The 24177-nt window shown below is 36.4% G+C and overlaps 2 protein-coding genes across 5 annotated transcripts in view; both read right to left on the bottom strand.

Annotated features, from left to right (window-relative positions):
- Positions 1–2789: 2789 nt before the first annotated feature.
- Xe7 (A-kinase anchor protein 17A) lies at positions 2790–11081 on the bottom strand. Of its 4 annotated transcripts, none has more exons than XM_073081870.1 (9): positions 10892–11081; positions 9789–10685; positions 9149–9398; positions 8271–8421; positions 7265–7414; positions 6231–6320; positions 5279–5408; positions 3428–3637; positions 2790–3008 (listed from the first exon to the last, which is right to left on the bottom strand). In XM_073081870.1, exons 2-9 carry the CDS (start codon positions 10553–10555, stop codon positions 2867–2869), a joined length of 1890 nt encoding a protein of 629 aa, XP_072937971.1. In that variant the 5' UTR covers positions 10556–10685; positions 10892–11081; the 3' UTR covers positions 2790–2866. The 4 variants fall into 4 exon arrangements, with proteins under 4 accessions (XP_072937971.1, XP_072937972.1, XP_072937969.1 ...); XM_073081871.1 differs by having other exon boundaries at positions 9789–10603; XM_073081868.1 differs by having other exon boundaries at positions 9789–11081.
- A 940-nt stretch (positions 11082–12021) lies between these two features.
- The window catches only part of LOC140749269 (uncharacterized), a 33875-nt gene continuing 21719 nt past the window's right edge, over positions 12022–24177 (bottom strand). Inside the window, exons 4-7 of the mRNA XM_073082311.1 lie at positions 22934–23019; positions 17911–18031; positions 17236–17414; positions 12022–16735 (exon numbers count right to left, since the gene is read on the bottom strand). Of these exons, the coding sequence (XP_072938412.1) occupies positions 16501–16735; positions 17236–17414; positions 17911–18031; positions 22934–23019 (621 nt within the window). The 3' untranslated portion in view covers positions 12022–16500. The remainder of the gene's footprint in view (positions 16736–17235; positions 17415–17910; positions 18032–22933; positions 23020–24177) is intronic.

Below are 24177 nucleotides of genomic sequence, written 5' to 3'. Positions count from 1 at the left end.
GATTTCAGTATATTATATTAAATTAATCTGCAGTGCAAAATAAAGATAATTACCAGATTCACGTAGTGTTGTTGTGGGTGGTAAGTATGAATAACTGCAACTGCAGAAAAACTGCAAAAATAATGATAGGTAACTGTTGTTTAAGGCTCATGACACAGTAGTCTTTATTAGCCCTTTATTCCTTTTTTTATATGATTACTTTTCTTAATATGTAACTTCATATACCTACGTTATCTAAATTACTTTAACCTGTCACGTATGCAAGTTAAATATTAAATTTGAACAAATTAAAACTGTAATGTTTTAAAGTGTGTTTTTCGTGAACAGTGGTTTAGTGTTTTCATCAATTGTTAAATACAAATTATTTCTATTGAAGTTTAGTTAACCGCTCTGCCTACCGCTTTCTTTACACTTTACACTTACACCTTACCCTTAACCTTACACGGCATTTAAGGTTGGGTACTCATCACACAAATTGATAACGAATGTCGTAGGCTCGCTCTGTACCCTTAGTATGAGTTTTTACGTTTGCTCGAAAACGTTCAACGTTTCCGAATTCGCTCGTACAGCACTCCCGTGGACCTTAACAGAACTGAAATTTCGCATTATGAGTTTTAAAAAACTGAATAGTCAATTATAACGACATTTAATTTTACAAATATAAATAGAATGCATTTATTTTTATATTTTTAATTTCATTTTGATAGCGTTATAGTTCCGTTATTTAAACTTTTACGGCGGAATTTTACGGAACGTTTTCGAGTATACGTAAAAACTCGTACTAAGGCTAGGTACTGCACCGCGTGCATTGCGTTGGCTACGCCCGTGCAAACCCACTCTCATACTTTTTTTTGGCAACAAGAGAAGAGTTACAGTTGTACAGTTAAAGAGTTACAGTTGTACAGTTACAAAATGGTTTAACCACTAACTGTAAAGTTTGTTGACCATTAAAATTGTACCATCCCTCAGTCTTTTAAGGTCCACTGCTGGACATACTTCTCTCCTAATTGACGACACTCCAACCGGTCCTGTGCCCTTCAAATTCAGCAGTTAACCGCAATCTTCTTCAGGCTGTCGATCCGCCCCGTTAAGCTCGAACTGTACATTTTTTACATTATCGTGGTCGCCGAGGACCCTTAGTGAGGGCCCAACTTTAGGCACTATGCAAACAAAACATTTCTGTTTTGTAGGTATGTATATATAGGTTATTCCGGGTACAGACCATTGCATATTGCGTTTCAAATAGTAAATAATTAAAAACTCAAAAAACAACTGCGCAAACATAGACACCGTTCGTGTGCATAACTTTTCATATAGGTACTCTGTACGAATTTGCAATGCACACAGATGTGAATGTCAAACACAGGTCATTTGCCACTTCCCACCACCATTCATCCGGAAAAAGACAAAACCGTTACAATATTAAATTAATCTGTGATGAACGGAAAGCTTTAGTGCTTAAACTACCAATATTCAAAAATAACAATCAGGGACTATTGACTATACCCTGGTCCGTCCTATTGCCGGGACCAAAAACAACAATAATGGTTTACTGTACGTAAACGGTCATGGTTAATAAAAATATATATAACTCAAACGTGACTGACTGACATAGTGATCTATCAACGCACAGCCCAAACCACTGGACGGATCGGCCTGAAATTTGGCGTGCAGGTAGATGTTATGACGTAGGCATCCGCTAAGAAAGGATTTTGATCAATTGTACCCTATAAAATAAAAATAAAATAGGGGATGAAAGTTTGCATAAATCTTCTTAGTTAATAATATTACTTCGTAACGCGAGGGAAGCCGCGGGCAAAAGCTCGTGGTTAATAAAAATAGTAGATGAATATACTTTTATATCACGGCGTGCGTAAATTGACGTTTTACGCACGCTTCGCGTGCGCAAAACCCCCATTTCCGACCCCGTAATATAAAATTTTATACAACACGCGGACGAAAAATGTCCTCGTATTGTAATGTACTATTTTTTATAAAACACAAGCTGTGTCCCGCGGTGTCACCCGTGCTTAAGTGTAAACAACCGGGAGATTACACAGGTTTTATTTTGCGAGCAATTCTTAATTTTTCAAAATAAAGTAGCCTAAGTTACTTTTTATTAACATCAGCTAATAAAGAGTAACTCAGGATGTCGTCGGAACAAACAGACAGACAAAAACTTATAGTTACATAATATTTCTATTATAGTGTAATATTATTTTACATTACAAAAAGACGTTATAAATATTAATTATGTAAATAATAGAAATATTCCGTACTTCGATCATAGTAGGTATTACACGATCAAATTGACGTCAATCTAATATCGGTCAAGAATAGAACCGATTTTATATAGGCATATCACATCCGTATATTTTCGTTTATCTTACGACATCCGCTGATAGTGTGGAGTCGGTTATAGGATTATCATGTAGGGAAATAAGATTAGTAATTTTATTACCATCATACCTGTTTATGTTATAAAGATATTTTTGGTATTAGGCAATATTTTATGTGAAAACAATGATAAGGGCACTAAAACGGGACTTGCGTAAATTTACTACACACAATGAACGGAAAAATGCATAGTTTGTCAGTGTGTCACTTATACCTAATTAGTATAAGTACACGCCCAAGAATTGAAACTACTGCAAAACAAAAATCGTATCGTTTCAACAGTCATGACGATAGGTAAAAAAATCCAAATCGATTCATAGATAATGAACAGATCGAGTAACATATTAAAAACCTCCTCCTTTTTCAACTCGGTTAAAAATAAAAACACCCCCTAAAATATAGCTTATCATTTAATCCATGCTGTACAATGTACAATATAAATATGTCGGTTATTTCTCGGGTATCTCCGTCACTTTTCGGGCGTCTTGGACCAGGAGCGTCTGGTCGGCGGCGAGCCGGGCGGCGGCGCGGGCGGCGACGCGGGCCGGGAGCGGGAGCGGGAGCGGGAGCGCGAGCGGGAGCGGGAGCGAGACCGGCTGTGGTGGCTCGACCTGGACAAACAATACGAATTTTATATTACATGGAGTATTATTTATTTTTATTTAATTACGATTATTATTATTAGGGTCATTATAAAAAAGGTCCTTGTGTGGTGACCAAGTTTAAGCAAAATAATCGCCTCCCGGTTCGACTTAGAACACAGCAACCGAAAAAAAGCAGGCAAATGGTAGATTCACAAGGCACCAAGACTGGTTACACTGGTACTAATTAGATAAGAAAATGTATTTAAATTTAACACATAGCATGGAAATTAAAACAGATACTATTTGTCCGTAGACCTGGAACGCCAGCTCATACAACGGCTCCAGCTGCTTCGCGATGCAATGAGCGGGAGTGAAAAGTGGTTGCTCGCGTTCCATTTCAATAAGATGTTTAAAATAAATAGACAGTATTAAAAATTAAATATTACCTAGACCGCCTGCCCCTAGATCTTGACCGCCTACTCCTACTGCGACTCCGACTGCGGCGACTTCGAGACCGACGTGAACGGGAGCGGGAGCGGCGGCGAGAGCGGGACCGGGAGCGGCTGTAGGAGCGCCGCCGCGAGCGCGAGCGGGAGCGAGAGCGAGAGCGGGACCGCGGCCGCTCGTACTCAGTCTCTGTTAGACGCTTGAAGTATCTGGTAATTAAGACATTAGTGTCCATACAGCTTCATATTAAAATTCCTTATAATTAAGGTGCTATAGTTATAAACATAATGTAATATTAAAAATTAGTATTTCGTGCAGTGATAGCCTAGTGGTTAAGAAACTCGGCCTCTCGATCGAGGGGTCCCGAGCTTCAAATCCCAGGCACGCACCTCTGATTTTTCAAAGTTATGTGCGTATTATAAATAAATTATCACTTGCTAAAAGGTGAAGGAAAACATCGTGAGGAAACCTGCATACCTGAGAGTTATAAAAAAAATAATAAATAAAACTTAAAGGTATGTGAAGTCTACCAATACGCACTTGGCCAGCGCGGTGGACTATGGCCTAATCCTTCTCATCATGAGAGCAGACCCGTGCCCAGCAGTGGGACAGTAATGGGTTGGTGATGATGATTTCGTGCAGGTGTATAAGACCCATAAGATTTTTCGACATGAACTCGTTTTCTAATGAAGATAAAGTTAAATTGTTCAACTAAGTGTATACAAGAACTTTTAATATAAAGTTGTTAAATGATTTAGTAGATCCTTACAAGATGGTTGCCACGAGTGTACATGTACATAGAAAGCCTAAGCTGAAAAAACGCTCGTGTGAAGGAACTCTTAAAATTCATTCAGGTTAAGCATTTCTGTTATACATCACTCAGTTTTATTAAATACAACCACTTAACCCACTTAACCAAGTTTCACTGTAGATAGGTTTATATAAAATAAAATTTGTACGTAAGGGTTCGTGCTAAGTACTATAGTCGGGTTATTATAAACGTGCGGCCCTAGTCATAAAAGACGTCAGAGTAATGTGACAATGACGCACAACTCGATATCAATAAAGGGATGCCGCTCGGACACAGGTAGCTATAATTAAAGGCGCTATCTTTGATGACTAATATAATTATGCAAAAATATAAAAATGGATGTTATTAAAGGACGCGATATTTGATGACTAATGTAATTATGCAAATATATAAATACGGATTTTATTAAAGGACGTTTTAAAATACATGCTAAAAATTGTTTGCATTATTTCCTAAACATTTCCTTGATTACTTACTATTGATTATCGACGAATCCGTTTCTAGTGTTGTGCGTAACAATTTACGCACAACACTAGAAATGCGAGCGAGAGTTCCGACATGCCCATAAATGTGAATGAGAGATCTGATAACACAGACATTTGTTTGCTAGGCGGCTCCAAATCACTTATTATGTAAACCAATTTATTATTAAAGAAATAAATATTTTTGTTTTTTTTGTATATGCTTTATGCATAGATTAGTAAAGATTACTCACTCCTAACAAGAAAATGTGAATTGAAATAGTTGCGCAAAAAAGTTTTGCCACGTCTTCGTGCTAAAATGTCCTTAAAATATTTGAAATTATTATTATAAATTATTTAATTATCATGTAAATTACGCAGTATTAGTTATTTATTCGTAAATTTTCTCTAAAAATGTTTTTAATTGTCAAGAATTCAAAAAAAGAACTTACTATAATAAGCCATTTGCGGCTTCATTCACTTTCAAGGCGGCGAAGTATCTTTACTAATCTATGGCTTTATGCCTCACTTCGCACGTTCGCAATGGCCCGACTATAATATATCGTAAGTGTGTTCACCTGTAGTATCTGCGGCTGGCGTCGGGGCCGTCGTAGAACGGCATCCGCAGGCCGCGGCCGCGCGCCCGCGCCCGCCCGCGCGCGCGCCGCCACGCCTCGCCCCAGCCGCCGCGCCCGTAGTACAGCGACGCTGCGGAACACACGCGTCAACCACACCGCACGTAGGTAGAGGCCGTGTAAACTGTGTACAACGGACACTGGCACGACACGCACGTTAACGTTACCGTATGTACATACAGCGACGCTGCACGACACACGCCACACACACACCACCACACCGCACAAACGCCCGCGCCACACTGCTAGTCCACTCCGAATATAGAAATGAGTCGCGTCGCAATAGGGGGCCCACTGACCGCTCTCGCCCACGGGTACATAGCGCAGTTAGTGTGCCCTTACGTTACGGAGTATCTATGCTAACTAAACTTGCGAGCAACAACTACGGACTAGAAGTTTGGCGCAGACGTACGTACGTACGTATTGGCGATACAGGGCCGTGTATAAAGACGCTGGCAAATCACGCTATGTAAACGACGGAAGCGACGATGACAAACGATAACACGCCCGTTACCAAGAGGCCATAATATACAGGGTGAATCTTTCAAATAGACCTTCAGGGCCAAATCCCAAACTATAAGACCAGAAAAATGTGCCTTTTCCTTTAATTTGTCATTTATCATTACTTTCCAAAATTTCATCCTCATAAGCAACACTATCCAATAGTGGAATAATAGTGATTTTTTTTTTTTTCAAAATTAACCCTATCAATTGACAGCTAGGGTAAGAGGTATTTTAAAAAACTAATGATGCAGTTTCAGATCTTATCGGCCTCGCAACTCCTTTCCGCATTTTACGCTGATCCTTATAGATTCGGATTTGTCCCTAAAGGCCCATATAAAAAAATCACCCTGTATACTTCCTAAACATAATTAAAAAACAAAGATACTCATACTTTGCGGGAAGCCGAATCCGGGCGTGGCGAAGGGGAACGATGACGCCGCGCCGAACGCATAGGGATTGGGCACGCCGTACATCCCCACCGCTGGAACATTACAAACACGAAGGTTACAGCATTGTAAGAAACGTTTAGTCGAACTTAAAATATAATTAAGGCAAATAAAATTAAGATTTCATCCATCAATCTAAGTTTCCCGTCAATCCCTGGTCAAATAGGCTTCTTATAACCGCATTTCGAAGGTGGTAGAACCCTTTGTGGTTCGACTCCGGCGGCACCACCGCCACACCTATTTCTACCTAATAACAGCAGTGTTAGGCGCTGCTGTGTTCCGGTTTGAAGGGTGTGGTAAGGGAGACAGACTTTTCCGAGGCGTTGCAGCTTAGTCCTCAGGGGTAGCGGCGCATCTGTGGCCGACCTCAGGCAGGAATATCTAATCCTATCTGGGGTTGATTGCAGATGTCCACGGGCGGCAGTAGCCACTTACCATCAGGTGGATGTGGGTGTTTACATATCTTCGCGTATCTATGGCGCCATGACACGGAATGTTTGTATTAAATTTTAAATATGGAAAGCCAGGGCTGGATTTAAGTGAGGGCAACCGGGGCGGAAGCCCCGGGGCCTCCACGGGATATTTTTTTTCGCTGTTTTACCTTTATCTATAGTACTTTGTACAAACATTAATACTAGAAGAATCTACTTGCGTTTCACAATAGAATATTTATTGAAAAACTCAACTGAAAAAATTGTTCATTTTATTCGGAAAATAATTTGGGGCCAGGGGGCCTCCACTCCTTTGTTGCCACAAGGCCTATAGACCTCTAAATCCGGCCCTGTGGAAAGCTTTGATTTGTGTTATTTTTCTTTAAAAAAGCTTTCACAATCAGTCTGTGGCTCAGAGAATCCAGGAATAATCGGTTTTGGTTTGGCTTTTACACGATTTGCATAACAAATCTTTATTTGTGGAATATCTATGACAACCACATCACAAAGTCTTCGTTTAAACCTCACTAAAACCCTTTATTACTCACCAGCTTTCATTTCCATTTCATGTTCATCAGGGCGAGGAAATTTCTCAGTCTTTATTTTCCTATTGTCAAGATCTTCAGACGATATGGAGCTAATCGAGTCACTGCGCCTTGGTTTTTTGGTCTCCAGCGCCGAGCGTATTACTATGCGCCCTGTAAAAATCACAGTAGATGATATTCTTTTTATTTAGTAAAGAGCTTGGACCTACTTCATTCTGTATAAACATAGGAAAGCTTACAGTTTGAATATCAATAAAATGTATAAAATATAGACACAATAAGTAACATTAACATACAATATTAATACATTAACCAAATGCATGGTGGAGTGTATATAAGGCCAGTTGTGGCTAAAACATATAAGTATAGATACCTCACCGCCATGTAATTGAAGGAAGCTATTAAATGACTTAAACCGCTGACAATTCAGTCAGCCGTTTAATGGCTGTCATGGTGTAATTTCTGCGGAATAATGCCGACATGCGCAGTTAAGACACGAAATCGAAGAAATATTGCGAAGAAATATCGTTTCATTCGTAAGTGATCTAAAACGACATTTTTTTTAATATTCTTCAAACACAAAAATAGATGACAGTGACTTAGGTGTATTAGGAGCGAGTAATCTTTACTAATCTATGGGCTAAAAGAACACCGTGAGATATGCCAACTCAACACCAAACAAAAACAACACTTAACGGCGCACGGGTAACAGTAATGATATTAACTAACATTATATCCTTTGTTGGTTGAAATTCGACTATTTGAAAATAATTACATTTCAGTCAGTCATACTTTTTATTTAGAAAAAAATCTCTCTTCACTCTAACCAGCATACCAATACACATATCGTGATTAAACATAGATTCTACAAAAATGCACTATTATACAAAAACAACAATACATGTAATCGTCATGATATGGAAGTACTCTAAAAAACCTATAATACCGTGTCTAACTGTCACTATGACTATATTACTGTTGTTAAATATAGCTACTTCAGAGCACCTACCGTTCATAGCATGTTTGAGTTGATCCCGCTGCGTCTCCAGCAGCCTCTCCTGCTGCTGCTTCAACCTGTCCACGGTGCGCGCCCGCGCCGCGTGCTCCGCCTTGCTGAAGTAAGTACGCCTGCCGCCGTTGTACTGTGCTTCTGGTCGGAGCTGGAAAATATACCAATTCTTATGATAAAGTCGGGATATGACGACGTATTTTTAGGGTTCCCTACCAAAAGCGGAACCCCATTACTAAGCCTCTGCTGTCTGTCCATCTGTCACAGGGCTCTATCTTTTGAACCGTAATAGATAGACAATTGAACTTTTTACAGATAATGTATAACAGTGACCTCTATACCAATAAATTCTAAAAATAAGAAAATTATGAAGATTTGGAGGTACAAAAGCCTCCATGTGTGAGTTTCACTCGTACTTGGCATATAATTTTTATATAATATAAGAGTAGTAGACAATCATACAGTCCACCTGATGGTAAGTGGCTACTGCTGCTCATGGATATCTGTAATCAACCCCTGATAAGATTCCTGCTGGAGGTTGGCCACATATACGCCGCTACCCCTGACGACTTACGGTTATTTAATATGTGGTCATCGCCCATAGTGCAGTCAATGTCACCAAGAAATTACAGTATGAGTTTAAAATTCATTTTACATTTATATCATTCTATGTTTTGAATAGTGCAAAAATAATACACTACTAATAATACTGAAACTTTTGTTTCTGAGATTACTTATAATTAACCAATGCATTTATCATTAGCATTACTATAGCTGCTACAACCGAACAAGCCCAGAATTCGAAAAACAATATTGTGTTATGGCTAAATCAAATCAAAATTTTCAATTTTTTTAGTACTATGACACATAGAACATACCTCGATCCTCTTAAACAACTCTTCAATCAGTCTTATGGCCTGCAGCTTCTTCTGTATTTTCAGCAATTTACGCTTCTCCTCAGCGACCTGCTTATTCAAATTCACATCATCCCTCTCCATTAGCTTAGCCAACTGCTTCTTTTTCCGTCTTTCTTCCCTTTCTCTCATCTTCTCTAATTTCTCCCGCTCCGCACGCTCAGATCTTTGTCTTAAAGAGTGAAAAATTATTCGTGAGAACATGCCCTTTCGGCTGAAAGGGGAAAAATTGGAGACTCATTTTGTACACACATATTGTTGGGGTTAATAATATTTAATTTTAACAGAATAGTTATAAATATGGACTACAATCTATATATATAAAAATCAATTGCTGTTTGTTAGTCTCGCTAAACTAAGGAACGGCTAGACCGATATGGCTAATTTTAGTTTAGAACAATTTGTTGAAGTCCAGGGAAGGTTTAAAAGGTGAGTAAATATGAAATATATTTCATAAATAGATTCTGAGGCAGTATAAATTTTGCCGGGTTAGCTAGTATTTAATATAAAAATTTATTATTGCAATCACTTGTACACGAATTACAATTATTTAAAAATAAACATATAACATATTGCGAGTTAAGATTGAAAATTATTTAAATACCTTTCTCTTGCTTCCCGATTAGCAATCCTCTCCCTCTCCTCTTTCTCATCCAGCTCCTTAGCTCTCTGCCGACTCGCCAATCTCTCTCTGACAATTGCTCTGCGTTTAACGGCAGCATCAGTCATATGCTTAGTTTTGTCAAAGTCTACATGTATGGTGCACCACTCGGCTAGATCTTCCTTTTTCCTCATTAGCTTGCAGCCTCTGAGTGCATCCATGCACCTCACGAACCCCACATACTCGCTGAACTGTATGTACCCTTCGAAATATAGTGCGGACTCCTGTGGAGATATTGTTATACCTCGCATAGCTTCTTTCATTTGCATCCGATATGGGTCAGATGCAGGCACGTCCACTTGGCGTATGTCTCCATACTTCTCAAAGGCCTTCTTGAAAATACTCTCAGAGGGAAGCGGGTCGTCGTCCCTGTCTTTGACGTTAACGAACCATGGAATGGGTATATTCTTTATGTGGATGGTGTCGGGTCGCTCGCCGGGTTTCATTTCGTCCATGTCATTGGCGTCTCTGAAGAAGGAGTCCCACGAGTGCCGGCTGGGGAAGTCGGACTTGGCCTCCATGACGCGCACTCGCAGCGGGTCAGGGTAATCGCTGAGTTGTATCACGCGATCTTCAAGCCGCCCGAGCACCCGACCGAGCTTCTCGCGGCTCTCGATCTCCGCGTCAAATCTTATCACTTCCGAACTATTCTTGGACACTTTCAACAACGAAAAACTATCAGGTTGGATCATTTTTCTCAACTTCTCCATCAGTTCCCAGTTGGATATCGACTTGCCGTGTACCTTGTGGGTGGGGAGCTGGATAGAAATGTTTAGCTTTGCAAACGATTTGAGGAACAGACTCTGCGGCAGATACAGCGCCACCGCGTCTGCCGGGTCCCTACACACTTGGATACTCATTATTATGACACTACGTTAACCTACATAAAATGCAATGTAATGATGTACCCTATTCCTTATTCCTACAGCTAAATATTAAACAGTCTTCAAAAAAGAGATATCCGAAATAAATGAAATCAAAAATAGGAAACATATTTCATGAGATTACAATTAATAAATTGAAATAATATTATATTATGAAATGACCAAAGCCTTGAATGATTATCCTGGAAACAGCTCCCATCGCAGGCACCACAATACACGAATATTGACTTCTCTGAAAAACCTAAAAATCGCGCTTAATATTTGATAAAACGAAAAAAAATTGTGCTTTTTCTCTATTTTATTTCTGATTAAGTTTTTTGTTTTAAATTTTATGTACATTCGCACAGACTACGTATATGGTTTTGCCATAGAATATAACAGAAAATAAATTCAGTTTTAATGCATTAGAATCTTATTTATACAGCCAAGTATACATATTGTACAACAATATTGATATCAATATGATGTTGTCTAATCAGATTAATATTCTAATATTTACATACCTTGAGGGATACAATTTAAGTAGGTATTATAGTAGTATTTATTTCCCTAAACGATCTTTTAATTTCCGCAAGTAAAAAGTTTTTAATTTTTCCGTACAAATGTATATTTGCCAATATTTTTTTTTTACATTATTAGTGATAATATGTAAAATTTGTAATAAAATGTTTGATGGTTATATTAAACTTATTATTACAAAGTTCTAATCTTCCAGTATTTATTGTTCCACTTCTTGAGTAGTTTTGATAAACTAGCAACATTACAATGGGCAGTGACGAACCACGCACAGAAGTTTCTAGGACTATTCGTATGTTGATAATGTGCACCAGAGTCCTTTTGTATATTGATATGCACCTTGGACCTCATATGCACAGAACACCTATACTCCTAACGGAGCTCATATGTCATGACGACACGACTTCATACTACACGTTTGAATGGTATATTTCCGCCTTTAAGTCATTTTATTATTTAACCTTATTAGTGATCGAAGTATTTAACAGACTTTTTTTAATCTACCCTCTTGCTACTACGACCTCCCTAATGTAACTTTTCGATACATAGAGATGATATTTTTTACCTCTACACTTCATGAAGTTTTTCTTATTTCGTGCTTCATAAGAATAACATAAGCGGCCACAGCCCTGTGAGCCCTGTCCTATGCCTATAGACATTTCTGGTAAGGAACGCTAACCAGTAAGATTTTCCGTTAAATAGTAATAGTTATCATGAAATATATAAATAATCTAGTATTTAAATCTAAAACGTGAAATAAATAAAAAAACTGCATGTATAAAGAATCATTTTATTTTCTTTAATACAGAATCAATGGCTCCACAAGACAATGTACTCTGTGGAGCTATTGCAACATATCAAATAGTTCATACTGTCTCTTATGACTATATCATAAATAATTTAGCATACAATATACACAGCTCTGCGTTTATAGAAATACAAAACTTTTCTAGCGATTTTGTTTCGAACTTAACATCTAGCTTTAATGTTAAAAATAAATAAATTGTGAAGATGGAAAAGACGCCACCAATGCTATGGAGGGTCTGTAAGTAAGACAAGATCTCATTATGTTATTCATGTTTTTACAATACCAAATATAAAAACTTGCAAACAGAACAGTTTAACAATAACATTTTCGCTATTTACACAAGTGAATTTAAACTTCCTTATTTAAATAATAAATACATATATAATACATAATATATACAGCGATGCTGATATTTCTGACATTGCAAAAATCGAAGTTATTACAACACCACCAATCTTGAGACTTTAAATGTAATTACAAGTATTTTTACATAATATGGGAAAGATCTTTGAACTACAAACAAATATTTATGATGCAACAAATAAACCAGTTACAAAGACTTGAAAATAAACCAATTAACTTATGAAAGTATTAAAATTCACAACAACCGTCAGTTTATTTTGTAGTTTTCAAAAATATGGTAACAAAATTTATATTTGACATCACCCAAACATAATAATAATGAAACCTTGTCTTGATACACCTAATATTATCTATAGGAACCCAATGTTCTAATTTTTCCTATTATTGGTTAACTCACTTACAATTAAATAAAGATTATATTAATTTAGCCAATACTTTGTCACTGGTAGGCCAGGATATGTGCCATTTATCACCGAGTGTACTTTAAACACTATAAAAAACATCTTTCAACATGACGCATTTTAGATTATGTTGTGAAAAAAATATTAAATTAAAAGAAGAGCGTATTTTATGTTTCAATCGCGACTAATCTCTCAGTATCACAAACATTGGTTCAACAAAACGCCGCGAAGGTAGTTGTCGTAACATTATGCAAAAATATGCTTTTAATTGGACCACCTATGAAACAGTCTGGTTTATTTTTATATTAAAATAATATTGTATTATTATGAAGAATTATTAAGAATCTGGGCGGTATTCATCATCTAAGAATCTGCCCCGCTTATAGGGCATCCTCGAGTATTGAAAATCCCAGTCAACCCCACCTTAATGCAAATCACTGTCTTAGTGTCGTCTAAAAGTAAATGGGCTTGTGTACTGTATAACAATTTAAAAACTTCAATGGCCTCCATTGCAAATTAAATTGAAACTATCTAAAAGGATCAAATTGTTTCTATCTTACAACATAATTGCCTCATTTACATAAATGATGCAATACAACTCTTACAAAATTATCAAAAGCAAATCATCAATGTAAACAACTTACATAACTCATGTTATGTAATGATGTTTTAAAATATGTCCATATCAACAATGTTCTACAAGATTCTGCACAAAATCATAATAAAGAATTGTGTGTATGACAAAGTTTCATACTGTAATTAGTGCTATCGCCACAGCCCCTAGCGAATATAAATTAACAATTTTGAAAGAAGTCTTTCGTTTGCGCTCGATTAAGTACTTTATTTATAATAAAATACTTTGATTCTCATAATCAAGTGTTTTATATAAAAGTGCTTATGATATCAAAATGATAGGCTCTGGACAATAGCCTTTTTGTGTATAATATTGGTTCTGAAACTTTAATGTCTAAGTGCCACTGATATATATCTATTTTATTTCAATTAAAAATGTAAAATTTTGGATACTATCACTGATGTGGGCCACAGATGGCGTGTATGTACACATTGGCACAGTACTTTTTCACTATTAAAATTACATAATATTTTAACATGTTTAAGTAAATTGTATCTGATAACTTCAAACATCATCCTGGCCTTTACAATATAAATCTGGAGTAGGAATGTATTTTATAAAATACAATTTACAACTTTAATAATCTTACTCCAGAATTATTTTTATACATTACATAATATTAAGTTTAGAAATATATAATTTTTACTATATCCTTCACCAAAGATATTAAAAACATTAAGATCCGTCGTGCAACAACCAGGGTATAATAAATGGTTCCTTTTTTATATTAATGTGAGCGTGTATGTAAGAGTGTGCGTGAGTATTGTATGGCGCCACAGACAACATCGACAGAAGGCTACATATTCCAACGATTTACAAAATTATTGTCAATGTGAATATAAATACGAAATTACAATCCGTGCGCGATAATTTGAGACCTGAGCGTGATGACGTCACAACGGAATGTTAATAAAATATGAAAGAACTATTGTCAGGTTCTTCATACATTGTAAAACATTGTTAACAATAGTATACATCAACTTAAATTTTAAAGGATACATTTTGTACTTCGATTAAACATATTTTAATCGAACACACTTAAGGCAACTTAAGTTGCCGCGCACGAATAGAATGTGTATAATATTTTTGGTTTTTATTGAAACATCTCATAATTTTCTCCAAGACAACTGGATATTATTTTGAAATGGAATTCTAGCCTCCCGCCCGCGACATAAACGCTCATAAATAGTTAATCGTAATTACTCAGATTGTATCAATAAAAAAAACAATAATTTATATTTTTAATAAACAACCAGATAATAGAAGAATAGATGCATAGATGGCGTCTATAAATAAAATTGTGTGAATAACGAGTAACAACCTATTGTCTTGCTATTGGTCTTGTAACACATAAATATGTAAGCATGTGAAACATAGACAAATTAAAATAAACTTTTTTCCACATTTTGGTTGCCCCAAATATAAACAGGCGCTAAAATGATCCTTTAAGACGCCATGTAGATCAGTCTTCTATTATAAGTACTGACAACATTTTACATATAATATTAACAATAACTTGTCAATGTGACCATGTTTGTGAAAGTATATTTTACCATTGTGATGATATCGTTAAGCGTATTTTATTATTTATTTAAAAGCAATACCTTCCATAGATCTTTAAAATACAAAAAAAAAGTTAATGCTTGAGTAGAAAGTGTATGTTTCGAGAATTATTATTTTAAATATAAATGATGTATAATTATGTTCTATGACACATATTGCTAAAATTGCCTGCATAAATGCAGCACAGGAATAATATGTACAACACGTACGCAAATTATTGCCGAAACATACATACAAAGATTCTAATAGAAAACTCAACTAAATCTAAACTTTCACAACATCTCATAGCTTTCGATCTAGGAAATAATTAAAAATAAAATTTTCAGTCTTCTATTAAATAGTTAATATAGATCATTATAAATTAGATCTTCCAGATTTACAACATGCAAATATACAATTTTTTACAGTTATGGAAAATTGACATATCTAATAAAAAAATGTCCATTTTTATTACTGTTCAAATTGCTGTTCACACAACAATATAATAGTATACATATGTGTGTGTCACCTTAGCACTTGTATTAGATACTTCACGCCAGCAACGACGATAGAATCCTTGCTATTGTTTCTTCTCGTCACAAGTCCACAATAATTCACTAGTAGTTGTTAAACAACACAGACTGATCTCAGAAGTATCATTCTTCAAAGTCACCATAAAATCTGTGCGTTTTAATATTTGCTTTATATACAGAACAGTATTCTCTTTTGTTCGAACATTGAACAATGTTTATTCATAACATGTTGAAATAAAATCCTATTCAATTAAATTGGCATCCAATGTCCGAGCTAATCACTTTTAAATTTACACTAATTAAGCACTTTTGAATATAAAGTTATATATACAATCTGTTGCTTATTGTTAGTATATTAAGTAATTTAATGTGTCACATCAATTTAATTTCACTCTATTCACTAGTGGCTGCATACAATAACTTTGCCTGTGCATCATCACTAAACGAATTATTGCTTGAATCAGTCCATGCCAACCGCACAACACTACGTTTTCGGACAGCCACTTTTACACGTAACGTTTATTAACCCACAAGCCACCAGAGTTCACTGTTCATCATATGTTTGGTAGTCATGGTCGTATATCGCCCAGGCGGGCTGCGTGTCTCAGTCGGCGCGCACGCGTCCAAGCCAGCTCGCACAACACTACACTTGCGGACTGTCTCTTAGTTACACTTGATGTTTACGAGACCACGAGGTATTGTTACGATACGAGTTCACTGTTCATCGTACATCTGGTAGTAATCATGATCGTATATCGCCCAGGCCCAGGCTGCGGGTCTCAGTTAGCGCGCGCTTCGCGTGCCCGGGCGGCGCGTGCGCCTCCATGCCAGCCCGCACAACACTACACTTTCAGACTGCCACTTAGTTACGCTCGACATTAGTCTGTAAAACGGCCGCGAGCCACCAGAGTTCACTGTTCATCGTACGTCTGGTAGTAGTCGTGGTCGTACGTAGCCCATGCGGGCTGCGGGTCTCAGTTGGCCCGCGCGCGCTTGGCGTGTCCGGGCGGCGCGTGCGCGTGCGCGTGCGCGTGCGCCGGCCGCGGCTGCAGGTGCGCGTGCTCGTCCGCCGCCAGCCCCGAGCGCAGCATGTACTTGAACTGCGGCATGTGCTGCATCACGTCGCGGATCTGCACCAGCGCGAGCCCGTTCTCGCCCGCCGCCGCCGACTTGCACTTGCCGGAGTTGCGGAGCACTTGCAGTTGCGTCCTGCGAGTGGATTCAATATTAGTACATACAATACTACTATGAAATTCATGTAAATATTAATAAGTTAAATATTTATATGGAGATGTAGGTATAATTCTAGTTTGTTCATCACAGCCTTATTTACGAAATACTAAAATTAAATTGAACCAGTAAAATTGAAATTTTAAAAGTTGAAGAAGACCCGTAATTAATTTAATGAGGCGGTACTACGCCACCTATTTTAGCCTAAAATATACTGTTAATATATTGTTTGACACTTATTTTAAATTGAAACATGTCACATCAGAGACCACGGAATCCTCAAGTTAACTCTCAGACCTAACAAAACACATCTATAGCCGACCATAAATATTACACCAATAATATTTTTGATTGATTAAGCTTTTGTAATCAACCTTAAATACGATGAATGACAGTCACCACTCAGCATAAACTCAACAACTTCAATATCACAACCAAACCCGCTCCACAAGCTAATGGTATACGGTACATGTACTCACGCGTTCGGCCTGTACAGCGTGAGGTTGAGCGCGTCGAGCATCGCGCGGCACGTGGTGAGCGACACGCGCGGGAAGAAGTGGCTGGCGAGGTCCGGCAGCGTCATCAGCAGCTCGGTGTACTGGTACGGCTTGGCGTTGATGCACGGCACCATCGTGTTGTCTACTAGCGCTTTTTGGACCTAGAATAGACACAAATATTAAATATAAGAAATGTTCGATGAATGGTTGATATGTGACCACAATCATTGTCAAATTGGAGGACTTTTTTATTTAATACAAAAACTCGTCATCAGCTAACTCACCATACAAAACTATGGATTTACAGACAAAAGAAAAAGTTCTTTTTTTTTTACTACCCTCAGGTCTTAACATACAATTTATATGTTTATTAAAAGTTAAACAGTGATATGTTTATTATACCTATTTAACTTATATACATTTCTTAAAAAACATTAATAACCCATTAGACAATAATACAATAATGGACACTGTTGACACGAGTCTTTCCCCAGAATGAGGATTTAGGCCATACTCACTAAACTTGCCAAATACATATTGGTAGAGTTTGCTTAACTATTGAAACACCTTTTTCTTAAAGAAGCCTCAGGCATGCAAGTTTCCTCAAAATGTTTTCTTTCATCGTTAGTTTGTCATATTATCATATATAATAGTTACCTTATACGGCGTATGGTTGCCAGTGATACTGATTTCTGGGATAGGAGTAAGCCTTTTGCGACTGTCCACGGAGTGAGAGGTTGAGTGGCCATTCATTGTTGCGGTGACTTGTGGCGGCACACTGCAAACAAAAAAACGATGATATTAAATAAAAAGAGTACAGATAGATCTATAGTGATATCTAAGATATCGACTTGGAGGAATTAGAATGGTAGAAACTAGAAATCGTCACGGAAGGAAAAAGAGTTTTGCTCCAATCCAAGCGAATGTCTCTCTTTCTCTTTCTATTACACTCGAATATGTATGTATGGTAGTGTCCGGATTCGAGCAGACGAGCATCATGCACCGCCGGTTGTATAACCACAATACTGAACAATAAATGTTTAACATTAATGTTTTAAATCATTAGAGTTGAATTTTCTCATTATTAAAATTTTGTTATGAAAATGGAACGAATGACCAGTATATGTAATTTTCTCTATAATTCATGTTCATTTGCCTGTTTTGTAAACTTATAATTAAATGGAATCATATACCTATAGTCATGTTTAATTTAATGAAGCGCTTGTTTTACATACAATATTGTTTATTTAATTTGATTGTTTTGTGTTTTAACAGGAAAACATTACGTAAGGCGAAATATTATAATAGATATGGGAGCACCCGCTTATTTAAGAAATCACATGATATAATGTCTTCCAAAAGTATTTACAAAACGTTATGGTGTGTGGTGCCATGGTGTTTTTCAAATAGGAGTAATGGACTTATTGGAAACCCGCACTACAATGGCGAATTCGCTGGTGTTAAAAATATCAATAGATCGATTTCTTTAATAATTTAAAATAAAACAAGAAATTAACATATAATAAATAATTAGTGTCTGTATCCAAAATAAAATAGATTAAAAATACTCATATTGCTCAGTCATCGTATGTAAGCGTTATCATTGCACAGCTATATATTTTTTTACTCTCATACACAACGTTCGACTGTGTACCCGACAAGAAACTATATATAAAGTTAATTTAACGATCCAGTGGTAAAAATATCCGTATCGTTTAACACGCTCAGCCTGCACAAAACAAGTTCTCCAAAAATAGAATGTCAAAATAAAAATAATAAGAAAAGCCATTAAGCGCGGTGACGCATTCCGTGTTTAAATAAAACTAAGATCAGTGTTGCTAGTTAAAAAAAAAACGGCCAAGTGCGAGTCGGCCTCGCGCACCGAGGTTTCCGTACCAATACCAAATAATAAAAGAATAGCAGCTCCAATCGCAAATAATAAATTTTAAATAGAAAAATGCATTTTGTTCTCGTTATGGATCTATATATTTATGGCTTTATTATTATTTATATATATTTATTCAATCAATTCAATAAACGGGAAGAACCGTAACCGTATACATTTTGATTCACTTATGAAATCGAGAATTAATGCGACATAATCGCTGCCATCTTAGTATGGCGTTGACTTACGAACTTTCAAAAAAGTATTACTACATGGGTTCATTTCCCTTTAGAGGAACTCTAATAAGACGAAAAAAAAATATCCACTTAACCCAAACCATTGGTAAAACATCAAGACAATGGCGAATGGATGTCGGTGTCTCAACCGCAACATACTGTAATCCGATGAGCGACTTTAAAAAAAATCAAACTTTTTGTCGTTATCCGAACGACATCAAAGCGATATTTCGTCACCGACACTAGGAAATACGACCGATTCGAATGTGATGTAAGGAAACTACTAATACTTTTACATAACGACAAAGTGTTTTTTGAGATTTTTGAAATTAAAAATCATGCAAGCAAAAGTAAAAACGTTCTATTTCGTTATAGCGCGAACAATCTCGGTGTTACATCATCGCATGTTATTCTATCGACTCGAACCGAAATCCAAACAATAAATCTATTCCATTCGATCACTCTTTTAGTTTTTTAAACGATACATAATTCTGAAGTTGTTTGGATGACTAACTTATGTTAAAATTCAAAATTTACCATTTAGTATCGTCTGATCGGATCGATGTTAGAACTCTCTGGATAGTTTTAGTGATTAGCTGATAAGGTACTTGACAGACGTGGTAAATATGATTCATCATCATCGAAACGGCCTACGAATAAGTGTGATTAAGATAACTATTCACATTATTGCCAGAATTTGACACTTGAGAATAGACTAGACTATGTGATTCGATGAATTTGTATCGCTTCGTCACGTAACGAAAAAGCGTTATGCCCAATAAAGTCAGTCAAATCGAAAGGTTTCATTTAATATTTTCGAAAAATAAAAATACATTTATTAACAATAAATATGATAATGAAAATAGGCAGTTACCATCGCCAAAGGATTTCGTTTTATGGTGCAACATGGGGTTTCGCTTTGAACTTTTAACTTTTGGATTCATTCCTTGCTAGAATTCTTCGCTGATATTTGAATTGGATTCATGTCTATTTCAATCTCAGTAAAGACGTATTCTTTACAATTTGTTCTAGTTTCTTCTTTATTATATTCTATGGATAAGATTTGTGATGAATCTTCTTCAGATGACTGTAAAGAGTCATGTACAGAATTTTGCTTCTTTGATTTTAATTTTTCTCTATGCCTTTTGGCGCGTTCGGCGTTACTTTTTTTTCTGAAATGTACCAAATTAAAATTATTATATTTTTTATATTGTTAACAGTTAAAAGTTAAAAGAAAAGTATTCTTATTCCTTATTCTAATGAGAAATATATGATACCTGTCAAGAATAACAGTTTCACTTTGTTCTATCATTTTTTGCTTCTCCCTGAATGTTTTTTGGTTTTCAGCGTTTGTTTTTCGCCTTTTTTTCGGATGCAAAAGTCCTTTTTCCATTTTTTTTCTCATTCGATATTCTCTTTGACGCTGAGCGTATGATTTCCTTTGTTCCCTGGAATATATATAATTATTAAATATTCGAATCCCATAATAAACAGTAACACTTGATCAAGTTATACAATTTCATTAACTTACTTTTCTAAGATTGTACTATACATACTTGCTGCAATTCCCATTTCTCGAATCTTCATTGCAAATGCAATAATTGTATTATTAATTCACGTGTATTTAAACAAAAAACGAAAAAGAATAAGTTTCAACGATATTTCCGCGCGTTCAGTATTGAGGTTATACAACCGGCCGCGCACGATGCTCGTCTGCTCGAATCTCATGTCTCGCACGCACACACACACACACTTAAATAACAGGAAGATAGAAAGTCGCATGAGGCATAAGGGCAAAACGCTTTTTCCTTACTTAACATCTTATATTTTACAATTAAATGTGTATGAGTTTTCCATTTTCATACTATATTTCCTATATCATCCATATAGAACAGGTGTTCTACCTAAAGTCGATCAAAGATGTGTTCCACTCGTGAGGACCAAGTTGATTGCCTCAATGTAAATAAGTTGGCTTCCACAAATGTCGAAACGTTATAAACACAAAGACAAATACGCCAACTATCAACACCCAGACCCAGAAAGTAAACTAAATTTATTTTTTCTTGTCGTCTGACCAGGGATCGAATCTAGTACCCTCCGCGTGGCAGACGGATAATTTTAGTGACACGTATACTTCACGTCATTAATTTGACTCATCGGTCTATGATTCAAGTATGATTAAGAGACTACGTTTTGGTCAATGTTTTATTTTTAAGTGGGCGAAAAAAAACAAAAAAGCTTATGTGAAATAATTTTATGGACAGTGGGTTGAGCTTAGACTGACCAACCATTGGCTACTGTAGAACAACTTGTAGTTTTGGCTTTTAACGCGAATGTCAAACTGTCCCAGGGACTCCTACTAATGTTGACACATATACCGCCGGCATCAAAACGAACGCGTAACCAATTTACTGTTAACAGATTCTTGAGTAGAATTGGCTACTGTAGAACAACTTGTAGTTTTGGCTTTTAACGCGAATGTCAAACTGTCCCAGGGACTCCTACTAATGTTGACACATATACCGCCGGCATCAAAACGAACGCGTAACCAATTTACTGTTAACAGATTCTTGAGTAGAATCGAAGGTAGAATCATACTGTACCGCTCGTCAATTGCTCAAGTAAGGCAGCGACTTACGCATGTGTTAAATAGCTCAAGCAATGATGGCAGCCTCTGTCTTTATCAGCTATCACTCAAACGATAGTAGCCATAGAGCGGCCTCAAAGCTGTTCTTATATCGTTTACATGCTGGGGTCAGTTCCGTCCACTCAATCTCCTCAGACACGCCCAATATTCTTACAGTACGGCTGCTCAGACGCGGCCAGTGTGAGATTCGTGCAACGTTAACTTAGCAAACAAGCATGCAGTGCACATCCATAATCAACCGCAGATTGGATTACAACCCAATCTGTAATTGGCAACAGATGCGTCGCTACCCGTGATGACTAAGTTGAAATGTCTGGTACATGTGTCTCTGCCTTATCACACCCATCAAACCAGAACACAGCAACATTTAACACTGCTTAAATAAGGCAGAAATAGGTAAGGTGGTGATTTCTGCGGAGTCGAACTACGAAGGATTCCTACCACCTTCAAACATTGTGCGTCTTTTCGTATATACATATATCGCATTAATACTAGGAAAACAATATGAGGAGTGTTGAATGTGTGGCAATCTAGTCACATTAAACGTTAAGCATTCATACAAATGTTATATCATAAACTGAGCTCCAGTAATACAAGCAGATACCTCAAACATACAAGTAATTAAACAAAATCAATTAAAAAACAAATAAATACTGAAGTATAATCATTTTAGTGTAGCCTCTTAATTATGTTAGTGGTAATGGACAGAATAAAAATCTAAGACACAGTGATTCAGCGTTTCTCATAAGGAGACAAGGAAACATCTTAATTTAATCAGTACTCTTTTCAATTCAAGATAAAATCTAAGAGGTATTAATATGTACTATGGGATTTCAGCCTATGTATATATATAAAGTTTAGTAGACAGTGCTGGAGGGTCCTCGAATAACAATAATGAAAGTACATGCTCACTTCATAGTCGTCGTGTTGGTCGAGCTCCTCACCAGAGGTGGGGGAGGCTGCTGACCCATCGCCATTGTTATTGCACTGTTCGGAAACTGCAACGAATCACAAAACAAACATATGTCACCGGAACACAAACAAAAATCATACAAGTCATTTACACGGAACAACAAAACAAATTATCGAGGCATTGAAGATTCAATAGATTTCGTGTGCACAGTTAGTGAGCGCAACGGCGTATCCACCAAAAAGTATATCAGTGTTTTTGTTAGAATTTTAAGGATAGGGTTACTGCTGTACTAACGCTATCCAAAGTTCGGGAATTATACATCGAAATTTGGCAAATTTTAATAGGCAGAGATTGTCAAATTTTGACCTCTGAAAGGCAAAACATTCGATAGATTGATACATGGTGTATTACAAGAGGAAAATTATATTATTAACACAAAATTTGGCCCCAGAAATCACTGCGGATTTCATTGTATTGAAACTAAAATAGTTTAATTTCTGAAAATAATTTTCATCCTCACTGTTGCTATATATACCATCGATTACTATCTTAATTATATATTATGTGGCCATATATATATTTTAACTTAAAATGCACCCTTTTTATTATGGATGAACATAAACTATGTCATTTTAAAATCTCCTGTAACAATCGACTCTATGTCGACTCGTGTACTTCTGAACAAGGAACAAACTACATTTAAACTATATAAATAAAGTAGTTATGGGTTTTCCCTAGTCAACCTTTGCGTAGGTAAACAGGTAAAGCAAAATTTTACAATATTAGCAATAAAATAGGTAGAATAAGATAAATACACTGATATTAATTTGGTTTTTCGACATAACTTAATCACGGTACAAATATCCTTATACTGTGACTTAATGATCCTTATACTGTGACTTAATGAAACGAATTTTAAGGAAACTCAAAAAGGGTCAGGTCAGGAAAACTTCAAAAACTATGCACTGCATGCTCATTTGCTACTTATTCTAATTAAAAAAATCTTTGTATTACAATGTTTTTTTCTTCTTTGTAAAAAATACATTTCGTTTCCTAGTACTACACAATATAAACTTATTGTATTAGCAATGCCTACTATAATACAAAATAATTTATCTCGATGCATTTAATCAAATCCCTGATAACATATCTAATAATCCCTAAGAGCTGTTCAAAGATAAGCCTAATCCCTCATAAATCATCCGCCATATCCATGACATTGAAAACTTCAATTCATCAAGAA

The sequence above is a fragment of the Epargyreus clarus genome, unplaced genomic scaffold, assembly GCF_041222505.1.
Source record: "Epargyreus clarus isolate Ecla_fem2 unplaced genomic scaffold, WU_Ecla_fem_2.2 ptg000017l, whole genome shotgun sequence".
NCBI lineage: Eukaryota > Metazoa > Arthropoda > Insecta > Lepidoptera > Hesperiidae > Epargyreus > Epargyreus clarus.
This window is presented reverse-complemented; position numbering and strand designations above follow the sequence as displayed.